Here is a 24,138-nt window from a genome sequence, read left to right on the forward strand (position 1 = left end):
CGTACACTCTGAAATACAGAACTAAAGTTTGGAAACCACTGCCCTAGACCCAATACTTCTCACCTTCTTATACATATAACTGTCCTGGAAATCTTGCTGGGATAGAGGTTCTGATTCAGGAATCTGGGGTGGGTCTGAGATTCTGCTCTAACAAACTTCTGGGGGTTGCTGCGCCACAGTTGGAGGGTCAGACCTGGAGCAGGAGGGCATCATGCCAGGCTTCCTCCCGCCTGCAGCCACCTCACCTGCGAGCTGACTAGAAAATGTCCATTTTCAAGGCCCATCCTAGATGCACTGTGCACTCCCAACCCCTGCAGAAGAGCCTGGCAATGTGCTTTCCCAGTTCTCTGGGGGTCCAGATGTGTCTTACAGTCTCAAAGCATTGCACTGGGCCATCACGCTTCCCTTCCGCCTTGCTGCCACGATGAGTGGGGCAAATCTTCACGTTTACATCATGTACTCATGTCTAGATTGTCTGAACTTTCTATTAGGAATGACCTGCACTCTGCTTACCATTTCGAGTCAGTTCAAATTTGGGAGTGACACTGACATAACAAGGCTCAAACAGGAAGTCCATTGAAGTCGTTCTCTGTCAGGCTCACTGTGCCTGCCTCTGATTACCTTAGATTTTCACACATGGGGCTGAACTAAGAGAAACTCCCAAAAATGACACTCAGGAAAGAAAACAACTCCTGTGTTTTTCTTAGAGTTGATGTTCCCTTTGGCTCATTCTCATTTGCCCTTCCTAAGCCCTACACCTCATTATAGATCCCACAGGACATATATTTGTCCTGGGAGCCTTTGAGTGTGACCCTTAGTGAATGGCAGCAACATGCAGGGCCCTGCAGTTGCAATAATCACCCAGCACAGGAATCAGCATCTCTCTTCACCTTCCCGGCCCCTGCAGCCATGAGCTCTGATGCAGAGATGGCCGTTTTTGGAGAAGCAGCTCCCTATCTCCGGAAACCAGAAAAAGAGAGAATTGAGGCTCAGAACCGCCCCTTTGATTCCAAGAAAGCCTGCTTTGCAGTGGATGATAAGGAAATGTACGTGAAAGGTATGATACAGAGCAGGGAAGACGACACTGTCACCGTCAAGACCCTGGATGACCGGGTAAGTGCTGATCTCAGATGTCTTTGATGATACAGGCACCCTTGTTTTCCTGTAGAGTGGAATATTAGAAGGAATGGGAAGATAGAGCTAAATGTATACTTATGTGTCCTATAGTAGAGGAGTAAGTGAAAGATGCCATCACAGACCATAGCTCCTGACTCTTTCCTTTGAAGATTTGGGCTTTGAGGGGTTTTGCGACGTTTGCTGGTTTGTTGGAGGAAAGAAAAGGTGAAAGCGAAAGAAGCTGAACTATTTAAAAGAAAAATTAATATTAATTGCTGCTGGATGGGCCAACCAAATATGGTGCTGTGGACTGTAAACTAACTCTTAGAGGGGAAGCTCCGGAGGTATTGCTGAGTATAATGTGAAGAATAAGAGTGCCCTACAATTAAATACTGGGACATTCACCAGATCTCGCTCAGTGTCAGTCACATTGCAAATATAAGCAAATCTCAGCATCTACTTTGCCAAGGTTTATCTGCTACAGGAATCAAGATGTGTATGACAGGTCTGAAACACAGTTCAAAATCTCAGGCTTCTGACATAGATTTCACTTTTATTTTTTGATTATTAAGCTTAACCTCCAAACCTAGCCCCTTCTCAGTGGGCTAAAAAAAAATGTCTTCGGGGATGGAGATACAGCTCAGGTGCCTGTCCGACAAGCAGAAGGCCATGAGTTCAATTCCTGGTACTAAAAAAGAAAAAAGAAAATATCAGTCACTCTAGGCATCTCTCTACTTTCAGGTTGGGACCACATTTTTAAAATCTTACACAGTATGGTAAATCCTTTCAACATTTTATACAGTACAGTAAGCCCTTAACTTGTGAATGCATTCCATTCTGGAAGAGCGTTGGTGAGCCGGATTCACCTATAATCTCACAAAGTGAGTTTCACACAGCACACTTGGGAAAGTTCACACCTGGAATTTTCATAGGTTGAGGTCTTACTGTACTGTACTGTACTGTACTGCATTGAGGTCGCACTGCCTCCATGCAGGATCTATTAAGAAAACACAGGGTTCCTCAGTCAAAGGTGCCCCCAGAATACTGTGTAGTAGGAAAGTGAAGGAGTAACCTTATTGTACAAGTGCACTGAGGTAGGACATTTAGCATGTTTGACACAATTTTAAAAAATACCAATCTTTCCTAAAGATAGTTTTTTCACAGTCTCCAAAATATAAGTGAGGTATCAGAAGAAAGAAAGAAGGTAGGAAAGAAAAAAAGGAAGGGAAGAAGGAAGGAAGGAAGAAAGGAAGCAAGAAAGAAAAGAAAGGCAGAGAGCAAGGCTGTCCCTAAAGGTTCAGCATACATAGACTTCTCTCTCCCTTTTGGCTGCCTTGGGGTCTCTCTATAACCTAAGGTGGTGGAACAAGAGATCCATCCTTCCTCAAGCAAGTTAGTCTATATCAACAAATCTCCTTCCTTTAGCCTTTTCTGTAAAGCACTCACAGCAAGATTTGGGAAGCAAAATTCAGAAAACCTTACAGGCTCTTTCTCTTTTTTGCCTTTATTTTTGACATCTCCTGAAAATGAAGTTTACAGACAACTGTATGGTTTAGTTGATTGAGGTGGACAGGAGGTGGACATTGAGAGGGAGGATATTCAGCAATACAATGGTACGAGTCTAAATATTTTAACTATGAAAGCCAAGATACAAAGAACTATGGGAGCCTTGAAGAAATGGGGAAAAGAAGAAACAGATGAAAGGGTGCTCGACCTGAGCTTTAAAGGTTTCTAGATATAAGTTAAATGAAGAGAGAGATTCCAGGCAAAGGAATTCACATGAGCAGGGCTATTGAGCAAGAATGCACAGAACAAAAAGGAGCAGTTCTTTCTAGCCTACCAATCTTGGTCTTATTGCAACTTTCACAGCATACAGAGGAGAAAAAGGCAAGCTGACTAGGTCTTGGCTATCGTAAGGCCCATCTGGGCCTCTGCAGGCCACAGGGCTCTATAGCTAATCGTAGTCCTCTCCTGGTACATAGGATGGTGGACTGACTGAGGTCCTGAGATCAGCATTGGTCGCACAGTTTGAGCAGAATGCGGCTAATCAAGGATGGTTACTCAAGGATTGTCTCTAGACATGGAAATGATCCTTAAATGCACCGCATAGCTCCCGACTCCCACCTCTCGTGAAATGGAGTACAGATCACCGGCTCTCCCATTCATCATTTGCTTTTCCTCTCAATACCCAGACACTCAGTCTGAATAGTAACCAGGTGTTCCCCATGAACCCTCCCAAGTTTGACAAGATCGAGGACATGGCCATGATGACCCACCTGCACGAGCCTGCTGTGCTGTACAACCTCAAAGAGCGCTACGCAGCCTGGATGATCTACGTGAGTGCTCTTCGACTTCATATTTCAATTCTCTCTCTTCATAAAGGCAAGACCCACATGATAGATTTTCTGATTTTCACAGACCTACTCTGGCCTCTTCTGTGTCACCATCAACCCCTACAAGTGGCTGCCGGTGTACAACCCCGAGGTGGTGGCTGCCTACAGAGGCAAAAAGCGCCAGGAGGCCCCGCCCCACATCTTCTCCATCTCGGACAACGCCTATCAGTTCATGCTCACTGGTGAGTGATCTCTTGATTCGTATATTTTAAAAATCATCCTTGCCTAGTTATTTAAGTCTTTTTACAGGCCTTGGTCATCTGGACAGTGTGTGGCAAAGTGAGTTTAGGAGCTTTAGGTGATTTGGGGTTGAAAAGGAGTGCAACGTCTTCTGTTACCAGTAGAGCTGTATGGCAAAGGCAGTGGTCATGAAAAGCCACACTAAGCTCATGCTTATTTGGGGGACCATGGAACACAAAGAGATTCCCTGTCCTTACTCCCTAGCTCTCCCAGTATGGGCATACTTGGAAGAGAAACTATATTCATAGCTACTGAGAGAATGCAAGCTTGAAAAAGAGCAGTATCCCTTCATGTGCCTTGTCCCCCAGACTCAGGCTCCTCTAAGTCCTCCTCAGCTTCCCAAAATCCCTACCTACTACCTACCACTTCCGTCTGTTCGACTTTTACCTGACTTGACTCAGCTCATACACACGAACTAGAAGCAAGCCTTTGCAATCTGAAGACAATCAAAAATCATCTCATTCAACATTGCCCAAAGTGAGTTGAGTTCCTATCTCACATCCACAATTCTTACCATTTCTCCAAACTTAATATTGTCTTAAATGAACTGAAGTTACATCACATTCAAAGGAAGGTTAATGTCAGTATTTGCATTGGTTTGTTAGTGCTGCTGTAAGAAAGACGGGCTGAATGGTACAAACAAGAAAAATTAACTACAGTTGCGGAGATTAGAAGTGTGTGATCAAGGTGTCAGCACAGCTGGTTCCTTCTGAAAGCTGTGAGAGAAAATCTGCTGCAGGTCTTTAGCCTAGGTTTCCCCCCCGCCATTGGGTTTATTGGGACTTTTTAGGTATACAGTACAGTTACATTCATCATTGCCATCTTGTAACTTTACATGACAGGTCTTGGTTCTCATTTTTTCCCCATACCCCTGCCCTCCCTTCACCCCCTCCCCCTCTCCCATTAACAAAGACTTTGTTTCTATTTTTGCTTTTTCTCATACTTTTTCCTTTCCCTTATTTCCTTTCCCTTACCCTCCCCACTTCCGCTACACCCTTAGCCCTTTTCTTCCTATTTCACATTGTCAATTATACAATCTGGATCTTATTTACACTTTCAGTTTTTCACACCAGAGAAACTATTCGGTATTTACACATGTGTCTTATTTATTTCACTTATGAGTATGGCCTCAATATACATCCATTTTCCTATGAATAACTATAGTTTCTCATTCTTTATGGTTGAGTAGTATTCCATTTTATAGAAAACCCACATCTTCTTTATCCATTTTCCAACTGATGGGCAGATGGGCTGTTTCCAAGATTTAGCTATTACAAACTATGCCGCTATAAACATGGGTGTGCATATATCACTGTGATATGATTCTTTTAATTATTTTGGAAAGATACCCAGCAGAGGGATAGCTGGGTCAAATGGAACCTCCAGTCCAAGCTCTTTGAGGTATCTCCATATTGATTTCCACGGTGGTTGCACCAATCTGCACTCCCACCAACAATGGAGGAGGGTTCCTTTCTCCCCACAACCCCGCCAATATTCGTTATTGTGTGATTTCTTGATAGAAACCATTCTTTGTGGGGTGAGGTGGAATCTCAGTGTTGTTTTCATCTGCATGTCTTGAATTACCAGTGATGTGCAACATTTTTCATATATTTGTTGCTTTTGCTTGTGTCTGAGAAATGTCTTTTCATTTCAGATGCCCACTTTTGAATCAGGTCTTTATATTTGGGGGCCTGATTTTTTTGAGTTCTTTATATATTCTAGATAATAGTCCTTTGAGAAGCAGCTGGTAAAATTTTTTCACCACATTGTAGGTTGTCTCTTAGTTCTGTTGATGGTTTCTTTTGCAGTGCAGAAGCTTTTTAATAAGATGAGATCCCAGTTGTTGATTCTTTGTACTAGTTCCCATGCTACTGAAGATTTGTTCATAAAGTCTTTTCCTATGTCAATGTCATTAAGAGTTCTGCCTAACTTATCTTCCAGCAAGCATTTTAGCCTAGTTTTTGTGGTTTGCAGCAATCTTTGATGCTCCTTGGTTTGTAGAAACATCACCCTGACCACTGCCTTCACTTTCACATGCCATTTTGTGTGTGTGTGTGTGTGTGTGTGTGTCTATCTGTCTGTATGTCTGTATGCCTTCAGAGTTCCCCTTATTATAAGGACACCAATTATACTGGTCAGGGTCTCACCCTATTCCAGTATGACCTCATTTTGACTAATTACATCTGCATTTATTTACATCTCATTTCCAAATGAGGTCACATTCTGAGTTTTTGAAGGGAGATGTCAATATAAGAATTTTAGAGAGATAATTCATCTGTACACTCTTATAAATGGAAAACAATATCACTTTCCACAAGTAGGAAATAAGAGTTAAAAAATGCAGGCACTCAAGCAAGATACATAAATTCTAATTAGAAGCTAAGGCCTCCCACCCACTCTGAGCTTGAGACTTGATTCTATGTTTAAAGGGGAGATGAGAAAGTGCTACTGAGGAATTAAATATGTACAAACATGAATAGCTTTTACACCGTGGGTTTCAATTTCCACCTCCCAGGCTGCCCATGTTACGTATCCTGAATTAGGAAGATTAGACAGACCCAAATTATGTCCTTAGTTAATGGCAAAGCCAAAACCAGAGCCTTTGTTCTCTAACTTCCCCATAATGTTGCGCTATTTCTAAATCTGGTCTGTTGTTGATCTGTTTTGTTTTGCTTCCTTCTGTGTTTCTAGATAGAGACAACCAGTCTATCCTTATCACGTAAGTAGCCCATGTTTGCACTATGATAACTGGGAAGTCAGTACCATCCCTTCCATTGCCGTTTACCCAATTTACTTTTAAATCAACAGTGGAGAATCCGGTGCAGGGAAGACTGTGAACACAAAGCGTGTCATTCAGTACTTTGCAACAATTGCAGTTACTGGGGACAAGAAGAAAGAGCAGCAGCCAGGCAAAATGCAGGTCAGTGGTGGTGTGCACCAGGGGCTAAATGGAGTAAGCACACCTGAGATATTGGAAAAGCAACCCAAATACGCAAAGTATGTACTCAGCAGAGATGGCCAAATAGAACAGATTTTTCTTCCTCTCTCTCCCAGCCTTCATGTATTCATCAATCTGGAAGCTCTCCAAAACCCTTGGGTGCTGATTCTTAGGGAGGTTCCATTCCAAAGGCACTACTGACTGAGGCATTGGTGAACAGCTTAATCTTCAGCCCCTCTTCCCTGAAATCTCCAACCCTCTAATCACATGGTTTGTGCCCCTGGCCTCCAGCCCCCATCCTGAGGCTGTCCAGGGGCCTCAGTCTCCATTCACTCGTGAACATGCAAAAATCACACTTGCCCCTTTGGAGATTCCAAGAATGTGGGGTGATTTGTACTGCAAAGCTAAAGAAGACCAAAATACATACGTCTTCCATGACAGTATCACATGGGACAAGGCAGGAAGTAGTTCTACCTGCACGGGTGTGAGGTCTCCATTGGTGACTCAGCTCCATTGGTGACACAGCTCAATGACTTTGACCAAATCTACACACTCTTCTGGACTGCAGCACACATCAGAATCACTATGAGGGCTTTCCAAACAGTGGAGCCCCAGCCCAAAATTTCCCAGTGTGTAGGTTTAGAGTTTGACCTCTTCTCCTGTGTTTCTAACATGTCCCCAGGTAACATCTAACTGCTGGTCCAAAGGTCACTTTGAGAACCACTAGACTGAGCAGTAATTTAAAAATTTCTCCAGATCCAGAAGGATAAACAGTCATGGAAGTGAAGGTGAAACTCTGCTTGCTAGTGAACTTTCTAGTGATAATTTTATTTTGTTGTTTTCATTCAAATTTTTATTTTTATTAATTCCAGTTTATAGTACATAACAATTATCTGTTTGGGGGAGTTGTACACGTGTACAACACATCTTAATTCTTTTTACACCCTTCTCCCTCCCTTTCTTAGTAATAATTCTTATGAAATACTTCTTTTCCACTTCAAGTTTTTTGAAAACCACTGCTTATTTTGTGTGATCTCCTGGGTCACTTGCACTGTTCGCATTTTATTTCTCCTTCTCCTGAAAACAAATGTCTATGTTGAGTCACGATGCACGCAGTAGCAGAGATACATGTTCTAAAATTCTGTGATTTATACTGAAATGCTACCAGAGAAGAAAGGCAGTGTGGATGTCAAAAGGGAGAGGATAATGTTCTGGCTGGAATTTGGTGTGACCAGAAGTCACTTCATTGCTGTCCTTCACTGCTTTTCTAGGTTGGAACCTTAAGGAGCATTGGGTGGGGCCATAGTTTCTCCAACTTCTGGACTGGCCACCAAGTAGGACTGGTCAATTTCTCCCCTGGTACCCTGCCTAGAGCACCCACTCTTTCCAGTTATCAAGGGGCTACTCCAGAAGACAGTCTTAAGTGCTCTCTTGCCATCTCTTTCTTACTAGGGAACCCTGGAGGATCAGATCATCCAGGCCAACCCCCTGCTAGAGGCCTTTGGAAATGCCAAGACTGTAAGAAATGACAACTCCTCGAGATTCGTAAGACCCCGCCTCATTTTTTACTACACCCAAATTACATCCTCTCCTTAAATGCTAGACATGAGACACTGCCACATAAATTAAAACTTACTAGGCACCTGGGCCTTTTTCTATACATAAGCAGTTAGGATCAGTCTTTCCAAATGGAATAATTTGAAATGCTTTGAAGAAACTGTTGCCTTGTTCCCAGCAGAGAGAAGATTTAGCTGTCTTTGCCTGAGTAGTCAAGGTCACCTCACAGCACCCTGAAGTCATGGTGATGCAAATTCTACAAGTAGAGAGCAATTCCTTTATATTAAAATTGGTCTTTCTGCATGGAAACCTTTTAAAATTCAAAAGTCCATTGAGCAATATCCATCTACTTAGTCACAAAAACTTGCCATGAATTAGGTGAACTTATATGACCTCCTCCAAGTCAGGAGGTACTGGGAGGGGCAAAGAACTGGTGAAGGCAGAAGAGATAAAAAATTGGGAATTGGTTAGTAGTGAGATACTAAAAGGTCTATTCAATCCTTCAACACTTCACTTAGGATTCATTCAAAGAGGTAGTTCCATGCACATTGGCAAACAACATCCTGAATAAACATATATCCCTGTACTTACTTTCACCAATAAGAGAAGCAAGTATTCAAAAGTGAATCTTCATTTAGGCCTCTGGCTTAAAAGTACCTCAGAACTTCCCACACTTCACAACTGAATACCTCAGGCTCACATTCATGATGACCCACAAAGACAAATGGTTACTGATTAGAAAGTAGATTTATACTTCAAAAACTGCTCTGAGCCCAGAGATTTCTCTCCTTGGATATTCCTTTGTACTCTGGGCAGTACCTGTTTGCATATCTGTCTTCCTGGATGTACAACTAAACTTCTTGTCCTGGTTGGTGGGTCTGGGTGCATGTTGTATGGTAAAGAGGTTACACATGCTTCGACCAGTCAGTTATTGTACTAACACAATGCCACCTTAATGAGGAGACAATACCCTCATGAACTCAGTATTATCACACCCATTTATTCAGTTTGAGTGTCCCACAGCTGACGCAGAACTCACAGCTATCTGGTTATTCTGTCCATCTTCCACGCTTCAAACATTCTCAGGCTGGGAGAAGACTTTTTTGTCCTCTATTAAGCCGCTAAATATTCAACACTGCTAAACATATCTGTCTCCACTGACCCTTCTCTAACTCTTCTTAGTCTTCATTCAGAAAATATTGAGATTATTAATTACTGACTGCATTCCAGACCTTGTGAGGAAATAAACAAGGCAATATTATGTCTTTAAATGTGTTCAATGTAGTAGAGGACCAATTAAGTGAAGGGATGCCCATACCATATCATATATGTATACTAGATATGTAGTACATATGTGCTACAATAGTACAGATGTAAACTGTATACCATATATAATTTTTATGTGTATTTTACATGGACAAATTTTCTGTAAATGACATGTTTTATTTATTATTGATTTAAAGTACAACATATGTGTGTTTGTGTGTGTTGTGTATGTATGTGTAATATATATGTACATATTTGTGTATGGAGACCTTTTATACCCCAAAACAGGATAACCCACTATGAGTGAGCCTGACCTGACCCTGAGCCTGGAAATTAGATTTGCTTATAGAAAGTTGTATGTAAAACTGAGGTGAAGAATCTCAGAAGTAGCATTCATAGGCAAAAAAGAATTCAGGTAGACAACCCAACCAGGTCAGCATTTCCCAGGTGTTAGGAGGAATGTGAGAATAGGATAAGAACCAAGGAGGTAGGCAGGAGCAAGGAGGTCCCAAGCAGAGGGCTGCAGAGGAAGTCTGAGGGCTTCCCCTGAGCCACAGGGACGAGGACAGACACTCTAGGTACAACTTCCTGAGCCTTGCCTAACCCTGCCTGAGGACTCTGGGTGCCAAGAAAACTGAGAGGAGGAAAGTGTTCATGCTTCTGAGTCCACTTACTCCCCAACCCTACGCTTGCCACCTACTGGTGGTATCACCCATCAGAGGCTAGCACAGAACCATTAAACCAAGTAACTGCCCTATTTGTCCACTTGCCATTGGACAGGGGAAGTTCATTCGGATTCACTTTGGAGCCACAGGAAAGTTGGCATCAGCAGACATTGAAACCTGTGAGTCCAGATTCTCTACACAAGTACCTTTGCAGTTAACCACAAAGACATCCCTTGGGAACCTGAAATCATGCTATTTTTTATTACTTTAGACCTCTTAGAAAAATCCAGAGTGACTTTTCAGTTATCCAGTGAGAGGAGCTATCATATTTTTTACCAGATCATGTCAAACAAGAAGCCAGAACTAATTGGTAAGTTCTTAGGATATTGTTTTATATTCCTAATAAGTGGCACCAGAGAACAATACCAAGAGTAAACTGTGCATAAGATACTAAAGGAGCTTTCATGTTTTCCAGACCTGCTACTGATTTCAACCAATCCCTTCGATTTCCCTTTTGTGAGTCAAGGAGAGGTCACAGTAGCCAGCATTGATGACAGTGAGGAATTGTTGGCGACTGACGTAAGTGTGATATTTATTTGTTTGTTTAGACCTAGAATTATGGAGTTTAGGGCTGGGGTCATGGCTTAGTGGTAAAGCACTTGCTCAGGGTACACAAGTCCCGGAGTTGGATCCCTAGCACTGGAGGGTTTGTGGGGATTATGGGGTTTATGACTTAGTGATTTCGTGAGAAAAGTGGAATCTAGAAACATTAAGTGATTATGTCCAAGATCTCAGGGGTCAAGAGGGCAGAGAATTATTACAGATTTCCCTTGTTGCCTCTCAGCGCCTTGTCACGAAGTTCCAAAATAATCCAGCAAGTTCTCCAAAGCAAGCTTTCAGTTCTATTTTCTAACATCTTAATTAAAATACACTTTTGTACTTGCAAAATTTGTAGCACAACATTTGTTGGAATTTTTCAATTTACAAAACCGTCTACACAAAAAATTAGAAAATATAAAGAATTACAAAGAACAACAACAAAAAAAATCCCCACCCTTCAGTGACCTCTCCATTTTTCCTTCTACCTACCACTTAGGATCTCCTTAGGCACCTACCTCCTTAGTACGCCTGTCAGGCCTGTGACCTTTTCCCGTAAAGAATATCTACAGTGTTACTAATCATAATAGTTAAATGTATTGGGTGCTGACATCTGCCAGGCACTGCAATAAGTGGCTTTTCCCTGCATTATCTTATTAAGCCTTAAATACACCTCTGTCACTGATATTCTTACTGCCCCATTTCACAAATGTGAATGTATACCTTAGAAGCAAATATGTAATTTGCCTAAAGACTGGACCTATGAATGAAAAAGAGAATGTTTGAATCCAAGCCTGCCGACCCACAATCCCTGCATTTTTAATTAAAATGTACTATTTCTGAACAGTTCATTTCTACCCTTCCTTGATCTACCCTCACAGAAGCTCCAAGAGCTGTGAAAAGAGGTTTTGTCCTTCATCCTAGGGACACTGCCCAGTGCCCTATTTCACTTTGTGATGTCATCATTTTGTGATGTTTTCAGGTGCTTATAGTTGTCTTAGGGCAAGCAAATTTTCAAATAAACTAAAGCTAGGTCTAGGTGTTGTATACATTTAAACCAGATTTCCCTACTTCTTACCAACTGGTGATTACAGGTAAGAGTCAGGTTAATGATTGATGTTCAGCCATCAGCCCCAAGACAGGTCCTCTGAAGTACACTTGTCCCTTGGTATCCACGGGGAATTGGTCCCCAAACCCACTTGGATACCAAAATCAGTACATGCTCAAGTCTCTTATATGAACTTATGCAGTATTTGCATATAACCTACACACAGCCTCTTGTGTACTTTAAATCATCTCTAGATTACTCATATACCTAAGGCAATAGAAATGCTGCATAAATAGCTGCTATACTGTATTGTTAAGGCAATAACTACAAGGGGAAAGTCTGAGTATGTTCAGTACAGATGCAATTGTTTTTCCAAGTATTTTCAAATTGCATTTAGTTGAATTCACGAATGCAGAACTGTGGATACACACAGAGGGCAGAGTGGAATCCTAGAAGTCAGCTGAGGCATCTCACACCCATACTGCAGCTCCCCTGCAACCAGGCAGTGTGTCGCTCCCCTCACTCATAGAGCTCCTCTTGACTGATGGTTTATGGCCAAGTGAAAGAATTGGGATTATATTCTTCAAGAGGATCAACCCTCAGGCAGTAACACTTTTTCCTGGGTCCTTTCAGTTGGTGAATTAATCTTTCTCTTTTAACCTACAATGACCCCTCCTAGGACATGGATATGTGCCCCCAAGATGGAGTACAGATTCAAAGGATGAACACCATGGCCTGTAGTCTCAGAAATTTCTCTGTCAGCTCTTGTCATGGGCTCCTCCTTCCCCCCAAAGGGGGCACAATGCCAAGAGTGTCTCCCTCTTCAATATCATTTTCTGGTTTATGTATATTTTATCGGCTCACCTAGCACGTTGAGACATGTTTCAACCCTACCAACTGCCATCATGTAGAACCTGCTATCTAAATAATATGTGTATCTCAGAGAAGGATTTTATTTTTCAGTTGAAAGCTTTGTGGTAGAAGACAAGCACAGTGGTGATGAGATAAAACCATCAAATACTGTAGACCTTGACTCAAAAGTGATCCAGCCCAGCCAGCTCCAAGCTTGTCATATCACATCCTCCTGGTATAACTTGGTTACTTACCTCCAATAGAACCTCAGTTCTTCACCTAAAAATCTGGGGAAATCTGTACACCTACAAGGTGTTTGTACATCTCAAGGAGGCACAAAAAAAAAGGGAACCCAGCAAAAGTTTGGCCCTTTCTCATTGAAAAAATGATGGCACTGTTTTGGGTGACCTTCCTTTCCAAGTCTACCATTCTACAAGCATTTTCTTGATCTGAACAACACTGGATTCTCATATTACAGTGTCAGATTCAAGCTTTTGGACAATATTTCTCCATCACTGACTACATAGTTTTCTTCTCCCAGTATCACGCAATAGTTCCCCATAGCCTCATCCAGAAAACAGTCCCAGTCTACATACAGTGCAAAAGGTATTTGATAGGAGAAAACAGATAATTCATCTATTCCTCCCATAATTCTCTCCAGCCACCTTCACAAACATGCTAAGCAAATGTGTTTTAGTCTCTAACATCATACTTCACCTGTCAACCACTTATTTTGCAAAAGTCATCTCTTGTGCTAACCAAAAAAGAAGGTGATGCTTCTGCCAGAAGAAAGCAGCATACTGATCCCCGAGCCCCACTGAGTCCTCTGTCCTTTCCTTTCTCCCAGAATGCCATTGACATCCTGGGCTTCAGCTCAGAGGAGAAAGTTGGGATCTACAAGCTGACGGGGGCAGTGATGCACTATGGGAACATGAAGTTCAAGCAGAAGCAGCGGGAGGAGCAGGCCGAGCCAGACGGCACCGAAGGTAACGGCATCGGAGAAGCTGTGCCTCCTCGGGAACTGTATGTGTGAGTCGAGCTGTCTGAAGCTCGAAGTCTACTTACTAAGTCAAGGACTAGTGGCAAATCACCATTCACTCTGCTGTCTCTCGCTCTCCCAATTTGCCTGCTTTTTAAGAGAAGAGGATATCATTAAGTGAGCTTCACTTTCTCTCTATGCATGTCATTATTCATGTCCAGCATGCTGTCCTAATTATTCAAGCCTAAAATGTACCTCTTGGTAAAATAAGAGCCAAGTTTTCTTCCTCCTGTCACTCCCACCCTGTCGAACTCAACCCTGAACCAAAGACTAGGAACAAATCTTCCTTCCATAACTCTCACCTGGCTGATCCCACCAGCACCTTCTGCCTTAATCCTAAGAGGCCTGGGAATAAAACTGCAGGGAGCAGGAGGGACTGACATCTTATCCACCACCCCAAAATGTTCTACACATTGGATCCCTTATCTCTCGCAACATATTCTACAAGTTCTTTAAACAAATGCTCTACAACATGGTCATCTCTAATAATTCTACCTTTTGATTGCATTTCCACAATGTGTAAAGCAGTGTGTTTTAAACTCTTGGTGGGGGGGTGGGGGACTCTAGCCATGAATTAAAGGCTAGGGTAGCCAGGCATGGTAGGACATGCCTGTGATCCCAGCATTTGAGAGGCTGAGGCAGGAGGATTACAATAAGTTCGAGGCCAACCTAGACTACATAGTGAGTTCAAGACCAGCCTGGACTACACAGTGAGACCCTGTCCCAAAAATCTAAAAAAAAAGAAAGAAAGAAAGAAAAAAGAAAAAGACAAGGGAAATTTATATGATCTTGCCAGTGTCTCATAAAGCTCACATGATTATGTTAATCCTGCCTGAGATAATCTACCATTTAATGAATTCAGAGTCAACTAAAAAGTAACTTCACCAAGAGAGAAAGGTAAATTGCATCAGACCCGCAAGGCAAGGCGTCAATACAAAGCATGTGCACCAGGGGTCTCACATCTTAGACTCTTGCCTATCACATGGATGCATAGTAACAGGAGAGAAACGAGTCCAGAGCAGAAAGCCCTTCTGATTGGTAGAAATCCACTGACTTGGCCTGTGAAGATTAGAACAAAAGGTGTGGGGAAAGAGCAGCGTAGGCAAAAGAACCATCTTGAGCAAAGAAGAAGAGGAAAGCATGTGGTGGGAACTGAGGAAAGGAGAGAGATCCTCTTTGGCTACAAAGATGTGCACAGTGATTTGTAAGAGAGAGCAATTAAAAAATGAATATTTTGGCATCTGTTTAGAAAGATTTTGAATGACAGTGTGAAACATGTTCCACCTTCAGCCTGCGTTTTATTTTTCCTCTTTTTTTGAATGAAGAGGGATTATCTTGAGCTGCAAATAAAATATATAACTTAGTTATTGTATATAAGTAACACAACTTCCTTTCCTATGTATTCATTATAACAGCAAAAAGAAAGGGTATATAAAGGTCAGCTGAAGATTGGATATTGTTGATGCACAATGTATTTTGCAAGCCATAGAAACCACCAATGCTTTAATGATGGCCCAAGTAGCAAAAGTGTGTGTGACCACCTAAAATGAGTCTGTTAGTGGTCAGCCTCACAAAGTGTGGAAACTTGGGGGAGAACATATCAGGCTCTTCGGCAAGGGTGGACCACATTGACACAAGTCATGGCGGTCTGTCCAGTTTTAGAAAAGCCCAACAAAAAGGACAGTGGAAGGTTATAGTCAAGCCCTGAGTGCCTCTGATAATGATTCCAATCCAAGTCAACATCTGTAGATCAGTCGCTGAGCACCAGGCATGTTTTATGATGACCCTATGACATGGGTCCTGACCCCATTCCCCATTTTACAGATGATAAAATTGTGGCATGGAAAAGCAAAACCCAAATCTGAAGCCAGGAAGTCTGACTATAGAATGCAATTTCTGCCTATTCAGAAACTGTTGGGAAGTAGGGGAAAATCCATTTATTACATTAAGTAAGGAACAGGACTTAATGCCTATTTGAATACAGGCATAACCCAGATAAGGGAGAAAGTTTTCAAGTTTAAGTGACTAGAAAAACACTGGTACCATCCACCCAAATGTGCAAAGCAGGAAAAAGTGACAGTTTGAGCAGAGTGGAGCATGCATTTGGTCTCTGAGTAAGTAATTTACAGCTACTCCCCTGGATTTTTATTGTCACCCCAAACGGCAATAAGGTGAGCATCTCAGCTAAGAAGGAATTGTCCCTAGAAAGCTCCATTTCTCTACCACCTGAATGAGCTCAATGTAAGTAAGTAGGTCCATCCCAAGGCCAGGTCTTTCCCAAAGTCAGCAAGCATCCACCCAACTACATGAAACTCTGTGCAGTCATCCCTTGGTCTCTGCAGGGCATTGGCTCTAGGAACCCCTATGGATATCAAAATCCTCTGACATGAATGACCCCTATATAAATTGAGATCGGGCTGGGTATTTAGCTCAGTGGTGTCACCTCCTGCCTTGCAAGCAGAAGGACTTGAGTTCAATCCCAGTACCAAAAATAAATAAATAAATAAATTTAGATGGAATTTTCTACAGCCTATGTACACCCTCCACTACACGCTAAGCCACTCTGCCTTGCTTAATTACCTGATAAATATAGTTGCTGTCTTATATTGTTTAGACAATGATGACAGAAAAAGAAGTCTGTACATGCTCAGTACAGATGTAAATTTTCCCAGATATTTTCCACCAACTATTGGCAAAAATCTATAGATGCAGAAGTCATGGATGTTAAAGATAAGCAGTAGTCCATGAGCTAACTGAAAATGCCAACGTTCAATAGCTCTGACCACCTCCAGACACACAAAGGCAGAGTCAAGGGTTTGTACTTCTCTCTCAACCACTAGTATGGCACTTTGAATAAATTGAGAAAGTGCCTAACATATGTTAATTTTCCAGACACTCCCTCCTTTACTGCTATACCATTTTATAAATTATCAGATTCTAACATTACTATGTAAGTAATAATTTTTTATAAAATTGGAATAGTAGATCAAGATTAATCAAGAAGCTTATTTTTGCTAAAAATCACATCTAGGAAACAAACTGGTAGTTCTTGAGAACCAAAGACCTCTAGACTATTAGACTACTTCACTGGATAAGGCCAGGCCTGGTACACATAGGAGAAGAGAAAAAGATGAATAGAAAGCATTTCTGAGAGGAGCCAGGGCCTAATTGGATACTTTAGCAGTTGCTGCTTTTGCACGACACCTTCCTCCTCTTCTTCCAGTGGCTGACAAAGCTGGATACCTCATGGGTCTGAATTCTGCAGAAATGCTGAAGGGCTTGTGCTGTCCAAGAGTGAAGGTCGGAAACGAGTATGTCACCAAAGGGCAAAATGTCCAGCAGGTAACAGAGATGCTCTGAATCCAGATGATTGAGGTATTTTGCTATTTTAACCACCACCTTAAAGTTCTTTCAGTTGAAGCTTTGAGAAATACATGTGAAAATGGTTTCAGCACTAAGAACAAATACATGCTTAGACCTCAGGCCAAACCCAGAGACTGCAAAGGAATGCCCACTGGGTTCCATAGGTACTGGGACCGGGAAATAACAAGCCTTCTGGGGCCAGACAGCCTCTCTCCAGCTCCGTTTCTTTTCTTTTTCTCCATTAAGTTTATTGGTACATTTAAAGGAAACAATACAGTTACATTTATCTTTGTGCCTTCACATGATTTATCTTGACTCTTGTTTTTCCCCATACCCCTGCCTCCCTTCACCCCTTCACCCTTCCCTATTTACAAAGACTTTGTTTCCATTTCTTCACATTTTTTCTTTTCCCTTATTCCTTTCCCCTTCCCTTCGCACTCTCCAGCTCTTTTTCTAAGGGTACATGGACTCTCAGTTCTCCTCTGTTGCATCTTTATAAGATCAGCTTTTTCCACCTGTCCTGCCCATTATCCCTCATGCTTCCCAAGTTTACATCCCATGGTTCCACTGAGAACCAGACCAGTATCTTTTGATCTAATGCCAAATTCTCTAAAGAGGCTCTAACTCACCCTGGATCGAGGGTCTGCCTCAAGTTTGATCGAGTGTGGTCAGAAGCTGGAAGCACATGCTATAACTGTGGTTATTAGAAGACTTACTTTGCCCAGGCATGGTGGCACATATCTATAATCCCAGCTACTTAGGAGCTCAAGGTAGAAGAATTGCCAGCCTGTCTCAGCACAAAATAAAAAGTGCTGAGGACGTAGCTCAGCAATCCCTGGATTCAGTCCCCAGTGGTGGAGGGAGGGAGGGAGGAAGAGAGAAGGGAAGGGGAAGGGGGGGAAGGGAATGAAGGGAAGAGGGGAGAGAGGAAGGAAGGAAGGAGAGAGAAGAAAGCAGAGTTCAAAAGAGAGAAAGAAAGAAAAAGGAAGGAAGGAAGGAAGGAAGGAGGGAAAAGGAAGGAGAAAGAAAGAAAGAAAGAAAGAAAGAAAGAAAGAAAGAAAGAAAGAAAAAGAAAGAAAGAGAGAGGGAGGAACTAAAACTATCTTTGTAAGAAACTTCTTCAGAGAAAGGGGAGTATCATGAGATGGTCAGTTATCTCAAGAAATATTCAGTATTATGGGGAATTGTATGGAATTGCTAATAGTCTACTACTTTCTATCTTCATAATGTCAGTTTAATAGGTTTAACTTAATACAACCACAACAACGATTAGTGTTGAGGGGTGATCTTTCTCCAAGGTGACCAACTCGGTGGGCGCTCTGGCCAAGGCCATCTATGAGAAGATGTTCCTGTGGATGGTCACCCGCATCAACCAGCAGCTGGACACCAAGCAGCCCAGGCAGTACTTCATCGGGGTCCTGGACATCGCCGGCTTTGAGATCTTTGATGTGAGTTGTGTGGGCAAACACATGCGCTACTGTGTCTGCTTGGGTGAATTTCCCGACGGTTTTCAAACTCACTCAAAGTCTTTGGTTCTTAACACACCCAGTTCAACAGCCTGGAGCAGCTGTGCATCAACTTCACCAACGAGAAGCTGCAACAGTTTTTCAACCACCACATGTTCGTGCTGGAGCAGGAGGAGTACAAGAAGGAAGGCATCGAGTGGACGTTCATCGACTTCGGGATGGACCTGGCTGCCTGCATCGAGCTCATCGAGAAGGTAGAAAAATGCCATCCACAGAGTCAGTTCCTCCTTGATTAGGATCCTCATCTTGCTTCTCTGCCTCTTCTTGGCTGACACATTGATGTCCCTGATGCCCCTTCAAGGTAGTGAGCCTGCAGGTAGCTGAATCCCCTTGCACAGTGAGGGTAAGCATGTGGAAAGTGCCTGGAATCTATGCTGACACCTGAACAGGTGAGTGGGTGATTAAAATCTAAAGGTCCAGTTACCCTCAAGAGTGTGGACGAACCCTAGGAAGGACTGTGGCATTTCTTATCTGTTTGACTTGCCCAACAAGGAATCATTGGCAGTGGAATTCTTGGTAAGATGTTACCATGAAAACAAGATATGATGCTTATTTTTTATGAAGGACTTCCCCTAACATTTGACTACTTGTCATGTTGGAATGAGTATATTTTCCTGGAGTAGCAAAGAGAAATTCAGACATGGTTTAATATATGACTTTTATATATAACTTGCTATTTTTTAATTTATTGCTAACAGATACACATCATACATAATTTCAATCCAAGTTCCTTTGTTCTACTAATATTAATCCAACACATACTCTATATCTACCACTGTTCTATTATTGCATCAAACACACCAGAAACCTTTCTCTAACAAAAGCTTATATTCGAGTGTTTCTAGTACCAGAGTGATGGCATCAGAGGAATCCTCTGGCTACTCCAGCCCATGGAGCCATTGGTATATTCCCAGGTACAGAGGCATAGTCTCTTGTTTTTCTCCTTCCAGCCCATGGGCATCTTCTCCATCCTGGAGGAGGAGTGCATGTTCCCCAAGGCGACAGACACCTCCTTCAAGAACAAGCTGTATGACCAGCACCTGGGCAAGTCCAGCAACTTCCAGAAGCCCAAGGTGATCAAAGGCCGAGCCGAGGCCCACTTCTCGCTGGTGCACTACGCCGGCACCGTGGACTACAACATTGCTGGTTGGCTGGACAAGAACAAGGACCCCCTGAATGACACCGTGGTTGGGCTGTACCAGAAGTCTTCACTGAAGTTGCTGTCTTTCCTTTTTTCCAATTATGCTGGGGCAGACGCAGGTGCAGATCTTTTCCCTCCTGTGGCATGCTCTGTGTACTTACTCATAGCCCGAAGCTGCTCTCTGAACCACTAGTCAAACGCGAGGGTGAGGCTGAGCTTGATGTTATTTGTCAGTCTCTCCACTCCATTTTTTGTCTCCCTACTTGTATACCTCCTCTTCATTAAGACGTTGAGTTCTGTGGACATAAAATAGAACTCTGGGGGGACAAGGTAGATAATATCTCATTGTTTAATAGTTTTTTAAAATAAAGCATAATTTAAGACATAAAATTGACCCTTTAAAAATTCAGTGGTGTTCAATAAATTCGCAATTTCGTGTCACCATCATCTTACTCTAATTCCATGGCCTCTGTGATCCATGAACAGTCCCTTCCTGTTCTTCTCCCAGCCTCTGACTACCACTAATTTATTTTCTGTCTGCATGGATTTGCTTATTCTGCCAATTTTAGACAAACTGAACCATACTTCGTAGAGTCTTCACGTCTAACTTCTTTTACTTAGGCTTATTGTATTTTAAGATTTGTAGATAGCATAGCATGCACTGGTATTTCACTCCCTTCTACAGACAAATAACATTCTGTGGTATGACTCTACCATGTTTCATTTATCCATTCACCAGTTGATGGATATTTAGATGGCCTCAGCTTTTTGGCTCTTGTGAACAGGCTGCTGCACGTGTTTGTATAAACAGTGTTTCTACCTGGGTTATGCTGTCAGCCCCCTTGGATTTTTACCAAGGTGTAGAACTGCCATGTCCTGTGGTAACTGGGTTTCACTTTTTGAAGAACTGCTGAATTTTTTTCCAAAGCTCATATCACTTTTAAGGTTCACAGTATGTTTGTATTGCAAATCATTGCCAAAATAGAATTGCAAATGTCTATATTTATTATATCAGTGCTTCTCATTTTTAAATACAATCATTCACCAAATAATTAGATCATTTTTAAATTAATATCTAGTGTGCTCTGGGCAGAGGAATGTAATAAGTGGGTACAAGTTTAAATGTGAATGATGAAAGTCATTTTCCTTGAATCTGGCCAGAATATTTCTCCAAGTGTATTGCTTAATCTCATTTAGAGATAATACCAAGGCTTTATTATAAAACCCTATGTGGGTGTGGATCTGGGGAAATTGCTTTCCTGGCTCTTATCCCCAATCCAAGCTCACGCTCCTGCTAGGCCCTGGGGATGTGAGGGGGAAGTGAAAGTTGTGCGGGGGAAAGTGATACATAGCATTGTCCCCAAGGCTGAATTTTGATTAAGTATCAAAAGCAACATAGGAAAATGAGTCACTCGGAAAAAAGATAGCTCAAATATCAGTGACTCCAAATTAAGCTAGCAAATTGGTTTATTTTTAGAGAGAAGATATCAGCGGTTAGAGTATTCTTGAGAAATTTTAGCCTTGATTTCAGTAACTTCCTCATACAGAGACAAACAGGGATTCAAGAGTAAAAGGAGGAACTCATAAAAGAATCATCAGTGAGAGGGACGCACATACCTTACCAGCTACTTGGCATGACGCCATGTCTGGCTTCTAGAAGAAAGGAGCACCCTTCCACCTTAGAATGTGAAACTCACAATCGTGTGTCTCCCACTTCCCCCCACCCCAGGAGGACAGTGAAAAGTTGAATATCCCAAGTCTGAGTCATTGAGATGCTTGTTAAAAACACTCAAACAAGCAGAACTTTGGTTCTCTTACATCCAAAGGAAACAAAAACTCCTGCTTCTGGGCTTGGAAGAGGTGGTTTGGAGAGCCCACTTGTGGGTCCCCTGGGCCATGCCTGACATGTCCTCTTGTGTCTGTCCTCAGGTGATGCTGGAGGAAGCAAGAAAGGCGGGAAGAAGAAGGGCTCCTCTTTCCAGACCATGTCGGCCGTGTTCAGGGTTCGTGTTTTGGCAGCTTCTACTCTGGGTGGTTTTTCTCCCAGTGACATGGCGTGTGCTAAGATAAATGTGCTCACTTTGGTTTGTGTGCCAGGAAAATTTAAACAAGTTGATGACCAACCTAAGAAGCACTCACCCTCACTTCGTACGATGTCTGATTCCCAATGAGACCAAGACTCCTGGTGAGTAACAATCCAATCTCACCATGGTTTAAAGAGCACAGGACTCCCTGAAATGTACACAAAATCTGTGTGTGTGTGTGTGTGTGTGTGTGTGTGTGTGTGTGTGTGTGTGTGTGTGTGTGTGTGTGTGTAATGGGTTAGAATCCTTGTCACTTCCCAAAGAAGTCTGTTACTGAGGTTGCCAGATTTAGCAAATGAAAATGCCACATGCCATGTTAAATTCCAATTTCAGATAAACAAAATATCACTCCATGTAAGTATGACTCATGCAATGCTTGGGATATACTTATGCCTTTTATAATGTTCATTATTCATCTGAAGTCATCCTGGATTTCTATCTGGCATGCTTGCTGTGAAATTATATAGAAATATCATGCATTCATTCTTAGACACATGTGATCCGTGGCTTTCATACGATTCTTAAAGGGCTCTATTAGAATCCTTTACTCTAAAGTTAAGGATTGCTGCATTTGGCAAATCATTGCCTTCAATATCCCATGATAAGGACAGCATCAAAACAACCATTCTTGAGACTGTATTGTCTACCATCATCCCGACTCAATTATCTTTCACCCCGCAACAGTTCTCTGTGATATATTTGCCATTCTCTCCATTTTACAGATGAGAACACATCAATCTGAGACCATATGATATAAATACAGATCACCACACAGTACCATAGACCTTGGCTGCCCCTCTGTCCTAACCCACACGTATTCTCAAAAGCATCGCTGTTTATCGGGGTCGTTTGTAGCACAGAGAACCAACGGTTCCCCAGAGCGGGGACCGTGAGGAGCTCATTCACAGAGAAGTTGCTCTGTGCCAAACACTGGGCTCATGGCTTGGGATCCGACACCCGGCCCCTTCGGCATGGCAAGTGAGCCGAGGTGCTGGACTGGCGAGAGAAAAAAAAAATCCCAGCCTCTCCTGCCACGTGACCCTAACTAAGCTCAGTGCTCCAGCGCTCCCGCCTCAGCTTTCTTGTCTAGAAAATGAGGATAACAAATGGTATTTTTATTCCTTTCTCTAACAAGTGCTCTTGAAGCACTTGTTCGCTTCATAAATATTCACTCATTTAACCCACTTTCAGAGGACTGCTGCAAGGATTAAATGAGCAAGTACAAGGAAAACACTGAAAACAGGGCCAAGCACGTTGTGAACTCACACGAAATGCTGTCTGTCAATTACTAGCAATACTATGCACAACCAGAAATTTTCATTCCCCGAATGACGAGGTCTACTATATTTAGTGGAACTGCGGCTCCCATGGAAGTCCCAAAGCCTAGGACAAAGGCACAGACCAGTGCACGGTGTGCCCTTCCAGTGAGCTCATCACAGCCAGCCTCACCTCCAGGCTTGGAACGGAGCCCTGTCCTTGGTTAAGTAGCAGATTAGATTGTTGTCTTGTATGTTAGTATTCCGTTACAAAAAGATCAGTTGTTGCCCTTGTTGTTGAGCACATGTTTGTGCGGATCAGAAGTGCATGTGGCCTGCCTCCTCCCCACAGCAGAGAGACAGCCTGTGAGGACCAGGCGGACAGACTGAGCCTCTGGGGCTGCAAACTGTGCCACTGGTTTACTTGGGGGAGTAAATCTCAGGGACGCCTCAAGGAAATACATAAAATGGAAATTATGAATTAAAAACAAAGTATGTTATGAAAACAATATAAACACTGTATTTTTAAGATAAGAAGGTTTATCTGAAGATAAAGAAAATACCTCGAGAATAACCAAGGAATAGAAATGTTTGAAGTTTTCAAAAAGGAATATTAAGTAGATTTGTGGTGAAGGTGAAAGAAAATTGTAACTGTACCCGTTTATACCACTAGAGTCTTAAACCACATAAATTCTAAACCATGTATTTTCTATTCACTATAAAATGAAGGCATTGCCATACAGAAGAGAAAAAGAAAAAATTATGGGAGGAAGTCTAGATAGTTTCTATGTTTCTAGCTACAAGCTTCTCTCAATTTCAGATATATTTTTTCCTTGGTCTTAACCAGTTTTTTCCCCCACAGAATGGCTGCCCAGTAAAATTTTGGGGAATGATGAAAAGGTCCTATATCTACACTGTTCAATACAGCAGCCACTAGTTACAGGAGACGTAGCTAGTACAACTAAGAAATAAAAGTTTTATTATTAGTGAATTTCAATGAAAATAGACACACATGGTTAATAACTGCTGTACAGGACAATGCAACTCTAGCAAAGCC

The 24,138-nt window shown here is 42.2% G+C and overlaps 1 protein-coding gene across 1 annotated transcript in view; it reads left to right on the plus strand.

Annotated features, from left to right (window-relative positions):
* The first annotated feature begins 909 nt into the window (after positions 1 to 909).
* The window catches only part of LOC104855943 (myosin-13), a 106,715-nt gene continuing 83,486 nt past the window's right edge, over positions 910 to 24,138 (plus strand). The window contains exons 1-16 of the mRNA XM_010615028.1: positions 910 to 1,113; positions 3,309 to 3,452; positions 3,535 to 3,691; positions 6,441 to 6,468; positions 6,558 to 6,669; positions 8,140 to 8,232; positions 10,291 to 10,354; positions 10,447 to 10,545; positions 10,651 to 10,754; positions 13,520 to 13,658; positions 16,935 to 17,053; positions 18,373 to 18,522; positions 18,624 to 18,794; positions 19,551 to 19,860; positions 21,671 to 21,744; positions 21,839 to 21,926. Of these exons, the coding sequence (XP_010613330.1) occupies positions 910 to 1,113; positions 3,309 to 3,452; positions 3,535 to 3,691; positions 6,441 to 6,468; positions 6,558 to 6,669; positions 8,140 to 8,232; positions 10,291 to 10,354; positions 10,447 to 10,545; positions 10,651 to 10,754; positions 13,520 to 13,658; positions 16,935 to 17,053; positions 18,373 to 18,522; positions 18,624 to 18,794; positions 19,551 to 19,860; positions 21,671 to 21,744; positions 21,839 to 21,926 (2,056 nt within the window). The remainder of the gene's footprint in view (positions 1,114 to 3,308; positions 3,453 to 3,534; positions 3,692 to 6,440; positions 6,469 to 6,557; positions 6,670 to 8,139; positions 8,233 to 10,290; positions 10,355 to 10,446; positions 10,546 to 10,650; positions 10,755 to 13,519; positions 13,659 to 16,934; positions 17,054 to 18,372; positions 18,523 to 18,623; positions 18,795 to 19,550; positions 19,861 to 21,670; positions 21,745 to 21,838; positions 21,927 to 24,138) is intronic.

The sequence above is a fragment of the Fukomys damarensis genome, unplaced genomic scaffold (genome assembly GCF_012274545.1).
Source record: "Fukomys damarensis isolate Sample0158 unplaced genomic scaffold, DMR_v1.0_HiC HiC_scaffold_13, whole genome shotgun sequence".
Taxonomy (NCBI): Eukaryota; Metazoa; Chordata; class Mammalia; order Rodentia; family Bathyergidae; genus Fukomys; species Fukomys damarensis.